The 11,529-nt window shown below is 32.4% G+C and overlaps 1 protein-coding gene across 9 annotated transcripts in view; it reads right to left on the bottom strand.

Moving 5' to 3' along the window:
- Positions 1-11,529, bottom strand: part of grin2bb (glutamate receptor, ionotropic, N-methyl D-aspartate 2B, genome duplicate b) — a 267,893-nt gene that overhangs the window by 29,782 nt on the left and 226,582 nt on the right. For 8 of the 9 annotated variants that reach the window (XM_062027310.1, XM_062027306.1, XM_062027308.1 and 5 more), the window contains 4 exons: positions 10,603-10,774; positions 6,958-7,111; positions 4,626-4,751; positions 1,342-1,571 (listed from right to left, as the gene is read on the bottom strand). In XM_062027310.1, the coding sequence (XP_061883294.1) occupies positions 1,342-1,571; positions 4,626-4,751; positions 6,958-7,111; positions 10,603-10,774 (682 nt within the window). Of the gene's footprint in view, positions 1-1,341; positions 1,572-4,267; positions 4,752-6,957; positions 7,112-10,602; positions 10,775-11,529 lie in introns of those variants that run through there. The other variant, XM_062027314.1, reaches the window with a different exon arrangement.

Genomic DNA, 11,529 nt, shown 5'->3' with positions numbered 1-11,529 from the left:
CTATGCTATGCGCATGCGCAGAGTTGTTTTTTTGTTTTTTTTAAATTATTATTATTTTTTATTTTTTTTATTTTATTTTATTATTTTTACTAAACCTTTATTTATAAACTGCAACATTTACAAACAGCTGAGAAACAATAATCAAAATAAGTATGGTGCCAGTATGCTGTTTTTTTTCCAATAAAATACCGGATAGGATAGAAATGTAGTTTGTCTTTTTTATCCGATTATTAATCGATTATTAAATTAATCGTTAGTTGCAGTTTTTTTTAATTTAATTAAACCTTTATTTATTAACTGCAACATGTACAAACAGCTGAGAAACAATAATCAAAATAAGTATGGTGCCAGTATGCTGTTTTTTTTCAATAAAATACTGGAAAGGATAGAAATATAGTTTGTCTATTTTATCCGATTATTAATCGAAATAATAATCGACAGATTAATCGATTATCAAATTAATCGTTAGTTGCAGCCCTAATATATATATATATATATATATATATATATATATATATATATATATATATATATATATATATATATATATATATATATATATATATGTATGTGTGGGGAAAAATCACAAGACTATTTCATCAGAGATGAAATAGTCTTGTGATTTTTTCCCACACATACATATTACGCTCTACCACGGTATCGAGCACTATTTTTTTTGGATAATCTAATTAAGACATATATATATATATGTAAATATGATTTGCTTAAGCGGCTAAGAGACAGAGAGTAACAAGCAGTAGAAAATGGATTAGAAAGGACAGATTAAAAAAAATAAAATTCCTGCGGGCCAAATTTTGGATGCTGGAGGGCCGTATCCGGCCCGCGGGCCGTAGTTTGGGGACACCTGCTATAGAACATTACACACGGCACTCAAAAATCTGTCAAAATGTTTTAGTACGACTTTGGTAAGCTACCAAGTCGCGCCTCTTGATGGATTGTCGGCGCATTACACACACCTATATATATATATATATATATATATATATATATATATATATATATATATATATATATATATATATATATATATATATATATATATATATATATATATATATAAATAAAGGTGTGTGTACTTGCACCTATATATGTGTGTATATATATATATATATATATATATATATATATATATATATATATATATATATATATATAAATAAATAAAAGGTGTGTGTACTTGCACCTATATATGTGTGTGTGTATATATATATATATATATATATATATATATATATATATATATATATATATATATATATATATATATATATACAAAAAGGTGTGTGTACTTGCAGCACTTGTAAATTCTCTCCTTCCCACCTTTTTGTCTGACAGGCCCGACACCTGGTCCACGTACTCCTCCTGGATCATGAAGGCTGCCAGGTTGGCCGTGTAGGACGCCAGGAAGATGACGGCGAAGAAGGCCCAGACGGACACCATGATCTTGCTGGTGGTACCTTTGGGATTCTGCACGGGGACGGAGTTGTTGAAGACCAGACCCCAGAGCAGCCAGATGGCCTTTCCGATGGTGAAGGAGGGACCGCCGGGCTCTGGCAGACGGCGAGGGAGGGAGGGAGGCGTGACGGAGGATGACAGAGAAGAAGGGGCGGTGAGAAATTCATGCCTTTGCAAAGGAATTTGACCCAATTAAGGACGAAAAAGAAGAAAACATTTTTTTTTAAAAATACATACAGTATATATTGGTTGATGACATTAAAAAAAGTCACATTCAACCCTATAACGCCTAACGTATCATAAGTGATACAACCGTTAGTGAAGTGAATTATATATATATAGCGCTTTTCTCTAGTGACTCAAAGCGCTTTACAGAATGAAAGCCAACATCTAAGTTCCATTTAAGCTAGTGTGGGTGGCACTGGGAGCAAGCGGGTCAAGTGTCTTGCCCAAGGACACAACGGCAGTGGCTAGGATGGCGGAAGCGGGGATCGAACCTGGAACCCTCAAGTTGCTGGCACGGCCACTCTACCAACCGAGCTATACCGCCCAGTTTATTCCCAAAAGCCTGACGTATCAGATCAGATACATGCATTACAGGTATAACCCACTAGAGGGCAGTGATGGACTTATTAGAGGGCTGTGCAGTCATCCTGCAAGATTGCCACAAAGAAGGAACGAAAGACCTGATTTTTGAAGAGAAACTTTGCCAAATTTGAAGGGATAGGGTAAGAACATTTTTTACTTTTTTTTTTCCTGCTCAAAGAAATCGATTCCAATCACAATTCTTATTAATTCCGATTTTAAATCGATTCATCCTTTTGCGAAGTTAATTTTTTTAAATTTTTGTATTCATTTTCAAATCTACATCTCCCGGGAGGAGCTGGACGAGGCAGCTGGGGAGACTCTGCTTAGGCTGCTGCCCCCGCAACACGACTTTGATACGTGGAAGAAGATGGATGGATGGATGGATGGATGGATGCAAGTATATTGCCGGAATCGCTTTAAATTGAGAATTGTGTTGAATTGAGTCGAATTGAGAATCAATTCTGAATCAGATCATCACTCCAAGAATCATCATTAAAAATCAACCGGTGCGTTTTAGAGGCGGTATAGTACCAAATATGATTCATTAGTATCGTGGTACCAATACCGGTACACCGTACAACCTTAGTATACATACATATATGTATATACATATATAATTAAATACATTATATACATAAATACAAACTATATATATATATACATAATGTATCTGAATATAAATACATTTTACATAAATATATGTATAATAGACGGTATTTATATTATTCACATGTGAATAATGCTGTATAATAGACGGTATTTATGTTATTCACATGTGAATAATGCTGTATAATAGACTGTATTTATATTATTCACATGTGAATAAAGCTGTAAAATAGACTATTTATTTTATTAACATGTGAATAATACTGTATAATAGACTGTATTTATGTTATTCACATGTGAATAATGCTGTATAATAGACTGTATTTATATTATTCACATGTAAATAATGCTGTATAATAGACTGTATTTATATTATTCACATGTGAATAATTCTGTATAATAGACTGTATTTATATTATTCACATGTGAATAATGCTGTATAATAGACTGTATTAATGTTATTCACATGTGAATAATGCTGTATAATAGACTGTATTAATGTTATTCACATGTGAACAATGCTGTATAATAGACTGTATTTATATTATTCACATGTGAATAATGCTGTATAATAGACTGTATTTATATTATTCACATGTGAATAATATAAATACAGTCTATTATACAGCATTATTCACATGTGAATAATGCCGTATAATAGACTGTATTTATATTATTCACATGTGCATAATGCTGTAAAATAGACTTTATTTATTGTATTCACATGTGAATAATGCTGTATAATAGACTGTATTTATATTATTCACATGTGAACAATGCTGTATAATAGACTGTATTTATATTATTCACATGTGAATAATGCTGTATAATAGACTGTATTTATTTTATTCACATGTGAATAATGCTGTAAAATAGACTTTATTTATTTTATTCACATGTGAATAATGCTGTATAATAGACTGTATTTATATTATTCACATGTGAATAATGCTGTATAATAGATTGTATTTATATTATTCACATGTGAATAATGCTGTATAATAGACTGTATTTATGTTATTCACATGTGAATAATGCTGTATAATAGACTGTATTTATATTATTCACATGTGAATAATGCTGTATAATAGACTGTATTTATGTTATTCACATGTGAATAATGCTGTATAATAGACTGTATTTATATTATTCACATGTGAATAATGCTGTATAATAGACTGTATTTATATTATTCACATGTGAATAATGCTGTATAATAGACTGTATTTATGTTATTCACATGTGAATAATGCTGTATAATAGACTGTATTTGTATTATTCACATGTGAATAATGCTGTAAAATAGACTTTATTTATGTTATTCACATGTGAATAATGCTGTATAATAGACGGTATTTATATTATTCACATGTGAATAATGCTGTATAATAGACTGTATTTATATTATTCACATGTAAAAATACCTAAATGTTTATTGTCTATTGTGAGCAAACTGTGGATCAATATAGTACTTTCTATTCTATTTCTATTGTTATTGGCACAAATAAAACTGAAATGTAGTGGGTGTGGCTTATAGTCGGGTGTGGCTAATACTTGGAACATATTTTGTTTTCTGAGATATGGCGGGTGCGGCTTATAGTCCAGACTATGTAGTAATGGTGTAGCCCTACGTTAAATCACACACATATTCCCTCTGGAGCTCAAACATTTGACAGATTTGACCTTGAGTGAGGTCAATTCAATCCCAAGCGTGTGCACAAAACCCTCTAGCGCCGACTTCGATGGGAAAGTTGATTGAAGGTGGCGTGCTACCTGGGACGCCCTTTCAATCCCCGGCGGGTAAATACTTCCAAAAGCTCCGCTCAAGCGCTTTTTAGGCCCGAGTTGACGAGCGGGAAGGAGGCGGAGCTGTGACACTTGGGAGGGGCTAAGTTATGCTACAACTTTTCCCATGGCGTTACACAGAAAGCAGAACGAAGTGGGCGTGTCCTCACCTCTGCCGTCCGCCAGGCAGCGGTTGTAACCCACCGGGCTGAAGTACTCGAACACGAACACGGCCACGGCGGACACAATCAGCAGCATGACGAACATCATCACCCACACGTCGGCACTGAAGGGCTCTGCAGGACACAAACAGAAAATTAATTGTTGTGCTCGTCCAGCAAATAAAGGAGGAAATAAACACATAATAAACATATTTACTTGCAAATTAATTGTTGTGCTCGTCCAGCAAATAAAAGAGGAAATAAACCCAAAATAAACATATTTACTTGGTAGGATTAGGAAAATATATATTAATCACACTTTTAAAGGTGGATTAATCACAATAAATGACTTGCTTACATGAAAAAGACCCCAACATTTTGTTTTTCTCAAATGTATTGGGTGCGGCTTATAGTCCAGTGTGGATATTATTTGGGGGAAAATGTTTTCCTAAAATATAGTGGGTGCGGCTTATAGTCCAGTGTGGGTAATACCGGTATATGGAAAAAATATTTTTTCCTAAAATGTTGTAGGTGTGGCTTATATGAGGATTTTTTTTCTAAAATGTAGTGTAGTGGGTGTGGCTTATAGTCTGGTGCGGCTAATATAAGGAAATATATACGTTTTTCAGAGAGAAAAAAATTGGGTGCGGCTTATAGTCCAGTGTGGCTATTATTTGGGGGAAAATGTTTTCCTAAAATATAGTGGGTGCGGCTTACAGTTCAGTGCGGCTAATATAAAAGAAAATAAGAAAAAGACCCCAATAGACCTTATCATGACCCGAAATCTACAAAGCAGAGAGGGGGCAAACCCGACACCGCTCCAAGCACCTTTTTGTTTGAACTGTTAATGACCAAGCGCAGCAGCTGTTTATGACCCCTCCCCTTAGAAGCAGCTGCAGCTATGTAATCAGGAAATGCCCAAATAAAGGAAGAGGCGTGGAACCCTTTCCTCAGAGCGTGGGGTAATACTGTTCGAGGGTACAGGTTCACACGCTCTCCTCATGAGCTAAATTGAATCCTGTCTCTGTTTGATTCCTTGCTTCTTGTCTTGTTTAATAGATAGTTCGGTGTTTGAACCTGACAGCTAATATGAGGATTTTTCTTTCTTTCTCAAATGTATTGGGTGCGGCTTATAGTCCAGTGTAGGTAATATATGGAAACATCTTTTTTTTGTATCTAAAATGTAGTAGGTGTGGCTTATATGTGGCTAATATGAGGATTTTTTGTGTGTAGCATTTTGAGGACAAAAATTTATTTATTCCATTCTAATTTGCAAAAATAAATAAAAAACGTTTTCAAATTGTCACTATGGGGTATTATGTGTAGCATTTTGAGGACAAAAATTAATTAATTTATTTCTAATATGCAAAATAATTAAACATTAAAAAACATAGCATGGAGCAACATACAGTCTTTAGATGTTTAAACAAATATATTGTTTACATGACACAATATGGTATATTTACAGGTAAAATATACATATACAAGTTGATGTATTATAGGGAATTGCGTGTAGCATTTTAGCAAAAAAAAATAATAAAAAAAATAACCTTGTCAAGTTGTCATTATAGGGAATTGTGTGTAGCATTTTGAGGACAAAAATGACTTTATTCCATTCTAATTTGCAAAATAAATAAAAAATCTTGTCAAGTTGTCATCATAGGGTATTGTGTGTAGCATTTTGAGGACAAAAATGTATGTATTTCATTCTAATATGCAAAATAATAAACAATTTTAAAAAACATATTATGGAGCAACATACAGTCTTTAGATGTTCAAACAAATATATTGTTTACATGACACAATATGGTATATTTACAGGTAAAATATACAATTTGATGTATTATTTTGTGGCAATAACTCAATGTGTGTTGGGATAGTAAATTATAGCTTTATGATTTTTATGAGTGAGAAAAATACATTACATTAAAAAATACATAATGACGTATTTTTAAATGACAATTACAACACTGAAGATGTTTTGAAAATGATAAAAAAAAGTGAATTCAAGTGATGTGGAGCATTTGAGTGTTCTTTTTATGCTTGGAAATAACATCATAAATATTTCTGTGTATTGCATTATGTTTTGGTTTGTTATAAAAACAACAAAAATAATATATACGGCTGTGTCAAATATGATAGAAATTGAAAATCATACATGGAAATATTTTTTTGTAAGGAAAAAAATGGACTAATTAAATTGTAATGTTCTGTCAACAATTTAGTGGCTCAGGCTTTAAAGGGTTAAGTCAAATAATAACTTTATTTGCTGCTTGTTAGACGGTGCAGGTGTACCTAATACAATGTCCCTGTATGTTGACAAAGACGACTTCCTGCTCACCTAAGAAGGCGGAGGGCGACACGGTGCCGTTGCTGCGGGAGACCATGACGCTGATGCCCGTCTCGATGAACGGCACCGAGAAGTCGATGACCTCCGACCTCTCCTCGTTGATGGTGAGCGAGCCAACCGCCATGTGAGCGTTCTTCAGCACCACCTGACGGACACACAGGGGCGGTCAGTGAACGCACCACGAAGGACGGTGTTGGAGGGACTGGCCAAACTCCACAAACACACAGAAATGTTTTTACTCACGCAAGTAAAAACAACGCAATGTTCTTCAATTATAAACCATTAACAGGCACAAAACATTTTTTCTGCAAGTAAAAAAAACGATTTGCAAGTATAAAAACTATTTTCTGCAAGTAAAAGAGTGATTTGCAGGTGTTTAAAAAGCAAGTAAAAAACAATTTGTAGGTATAAAAAAACTTTAAACTTTTGGCAGTAATATTCCATCCATCCACCCATTTTGTTAATTGCAAAAAAACTTTTTATTTTTATTTTTACTTGCAAATCGTTTTTTAAATTGAATAATTTTTTTTTTTTACGTGGGAATCTTTTTTTAATTGAATCTTTTTTTCTTTTTAACTTGCCAACATTTTTTGTAATTGAAATTGTTTTTTTTTACTTGCCAACCTTTTGTCAATTAAAAAAACTGGTGTGTTTTAACTTGCGAATTGTAATATATATTTTTTCCCTTGCAAATCTTTTTTCAATTGAAAAACATTATTTATTTTTTATTTGCAAAACATTTTTTTTACTTGGAGACATTTTTAATTTATTTAAATTTTTTTTACTAAAAATCATTTTTTAATTGAACATAAGAAAAAAAAAATCTACTTGACAATCTTGTTTTCTGAGTGTAAAACTTTTTTTTTCTACTTGCAATTGAAGACATTTTTTTTTTATTTGTGAATCATTTTTTAATTGAAGGTTTTTTTTAATCTTGCAAATATTTTTTTTCAATTGAACCAAATAGCTTTTTTTACTTGCAATTGAACAACACACACATATATATATATATATATATATATATATATATATATATATATATATATATATATATATATATATATATATATATATATATATATATATATATATATATATATATATATATATATATATATATATATATATATATATATATATATATATATATATGTATGTATACATGCAAATTGTTTTTTAAATATTTTTTTATTTGTGAATCATTCTTTTAATCTAACATAACAGGTTTTATTTTTACTTGCAATTAAAGAAAATATATATTTTTTATTTGCCAATTGTTAATATTTGAATAAAATTGTTTTATTTTTACTTATGAATATTTATTTTACTTGGAGAAAATTTTTTGTTTGTTTGTTTGTTTTTTTAAGTTAAAATATTTTTTTAATTGAACATAAGAAAAAAAATTGTATACTTTCAAATCTTTTTTCTAAGTGGAAAAAAAAAAGTTTTTACTTGCAATTGAAGAAATACTTTTTTCCTTGCGAATCCTTTTTTAATTAAAGAAATGTTTTATTAATTTGGGAATCCTTTTTTAATTGAACACATTTTTTTTATTTTGCGAAAAAAAAAAACAGTTCACTGAGCCAAATATATATTTTTTTACCTGCAATTGAATAGTTTTTTTTACTTTTTTATTATTTTTTTTTTACATACAAATTGTTTTTTAATTATTTTATTTTATTTGTGAATCATTTTTTTAATTGAACAAAACCATTTTTTTTTACTTGCAATTGAAAAATATATATTTTTATGCTGGGAAATAGATTTTTAATTGAATACAATTGTTTCATTTTTAATTGCGAATATTTTTTTTAAACTGAAAAGCATAAGACAATTGTTTTTTCATTTGCGAATCATTTTCTTTTACTTGGACAATTTTTTATTTTTTTTACTTAAAATATTTTTTTAATTGAACATAAGCAACTTTTTTTTAATAAAAGAGATTTTTTCATTTATGTATCGTTTTTTTTAATTGAATATTTTTGTATATTTTGTGACTATTTTTTGTATTTAACAAAACAGTTTTTTTTTACTTGCAATTTGGATGGATGGATGGATGGATGGCCAATTGATTTTTAATTGAAGAAAATTGTTTTACTTGCGAATTGTTAAGCGTGAGTAAAAAACATTTGTGTGTGTTTGTGGAGTTTGGCAGCCATTTCTCTGAAGAGGAACTTAAATAACGTCAGGAGAGGGAAAAAAAAAAAAAAAAAAAAAAAGGATCATTACAGTACGTGACCCCCTAAGAGTATGTTCCGGTATATTTAGCCGGAGGTTGTACAGGAGAAGCTATGAATAAATATGAGAAGCAGATGTCAGAGTGTGCAGTCATCCTACACGTGTAGTTTTTTTTCCAATATCCTCCTTCAGTGGAATTAACTCATGAGCTGCTTGGGCCTGCAGTGAGGAAGCGTTGGTGCATCCATTAGCATAACTCCATGGCGGTCTTTCAGGACTCCGACAACCCACCAAGGCACGGTAGAAAGGGCTTATTTATATCGAAAGGAAATATTTTGTTGAAGAACAACATTTCTCAACCAGCTATTGCAAGGAATTTCACCATCTACGCTCCGTAATATCATCAAAAGGTTCGGAAAATCTGGAGAAATCACTGCACGTAAGCCATGATATTACACACCTTCGATCCCTTCAGGCGGTACTGCAACAACAGTGTGTAAAGGATATCACCACACGGGCTCAGGAACACTTCAGAAAACCACTGTCAGTAACTACAGTCGGTCGCTACATCTGTAAGTGCAAGTTAAAACTCTCCAAAGCCATTTATCAACAACACCCAGAAACGCCGCCCGAGCTCATCTAAGATGGACTGATGCAAAGTGGAAAAGTGTTCTGTGGTCTGACGAGTCCACATTTTAAATAGTTTTTGGAAACTGTGGACGTTGTGTTCTCTGGACCAAAGAGGAAAAGAACAATCCGGACTGTTCGGGGTGCAAAAGTGTAAAAGGCAGCATGTGTGATGGTATGGGGGTGTATTAGTGGCCAAGACATGGGTAACTTACACATCTAATGGTGAAGGCACCATTAATGCTGAAAGGTACATACAGCTTTTGGAGCAACATATGTTGTTATCATGGACGCCCCTGCTTATTTCAGCAAGACGATGCCAAGCCACGTGTTACAACAGCGTGGCTTCGTAGTAAAAGAGTGCGGGAACAACTTAAGCTGTACATCAAGCAAGAATGGGAAATAATTCCACTTCAAAAATGTGTCTCCTCACTTCCCAAACCTTTACTGAGTGTTGTTAAAAGGAAAGGCCATGTAACACAGTGGTAAAAATGCCTTTTTTGCCATGTGTTGCTGCCATTAAATTCTAATTTCACGATTATTTGCAGAACAAAAATGGAGTTCCTCAGTGTGAACATGAAATATCTTGTCTTTGCCGTCTATTCAATTGAATATAAGTTGAAAAGGATTTGTTGTATTCTGTTTTTATTTACCTTTTACACAACGTGACAACTTATCATTCCAGGAAGTGGCACATCACGTTTGATTCTTAACGACACACACGTTCTCCCCCTCAGAGGTCGTGTGGAGAAGGTCAACATGGCCATCCTCGGCTCCCTCACAAAGTCGCGGTGGCCGACAACAAACACGTTCTAGCGGGCGAAGCCTCACCTCCCCCACCATGCCGTTCCACGTCCCGTTGACCTTCTTGCCGTGTTTGCCGTTGGTGACCAGGTAGAGGTCGTAGGTGAACTTCACCGACTTGGCGATCTTCTTCAGGATGTCGATGCAGAAGCCCTTGCAGCAGCGCTTGATGTAGATGCCCGAGTCGCGCGTTTGGTTTCTGCATGGCAGGGGGAGATGAGAAGGGGAAAAATATACCAAATAAAGAAATAAAGTAGGACAAATTCAATAAACAACCGACGTGAATGAAGTAAAAAAAAAAAGATAAGAGGTATAAGTTACAGTAGCAAAATACATCTTAGGAAAGTTCTCTAATTCCACTAAGTACATTTTTCACTTATTTTCATATTCACATATTCTGTTGTTATTTCTAACATAAACTGATCATGGATGATATTCTTCAAGTACATTAATATAAAATACTTACCTTTTCTCTCCGACATTTGAACAAAGATGTTTTTGTAGCCAGCATTTCCTACAATATTTGTACTTATATCCATCCTTTGTGGTTCTATACATTCTGTACAATATTTTAAGTTAAAATACTTAGGAATGTCAATCTATTGTGGTTCTATAAATTTTGTAAAATATTTTAGGTTGAAATACTCTGTAATTTCAACCTATTGTGGTTCTATAAATTTTGTAAAATATTTTAAGTTAAAAACCTAAGAATATCCAATCTTTGTGGTTTTACAATTTTCGTAAAACATTGTAAGTTAAAATACTTGGGTGTATCAATATACTGTGGTTCTATAAATTTTGTAAAATATTTTAAGTTAAAAACCTAAGAATATCCATTCTTTGTGGTTTTATAATTTTCCTAAAACATTTTAAATTAAAATACTTGGGAATATCAATATATTGTAAAATATTTTAAGATGAAATACTTAGGAATATCCATCCCTTGTGATTCTA

The sequence above is a fragment of the Entelurus aequoreus genome, linkage group LG18 (assembly GCF_033978785.1).
Source record: "Entelurus aequoreus isolate RoL-2023_Sb linkage group LG18, RoL_Eaeq_v1.1, whole genome shotgun sequence".
In the NCBI taxonomy this organism is placed as follows: domain Eukaryota; kingdom Metazoa; phylum Chordata; class Actinopteri; order Syngnathiformes; family Syngnathidae; genus Entelurus; species Entelurus aequoreus.
The sequence above is the reverse complement of the archived record's forward strand: the minus strand, read 5'-3'. Positions and strand labels throughout refer to the sequence as shown.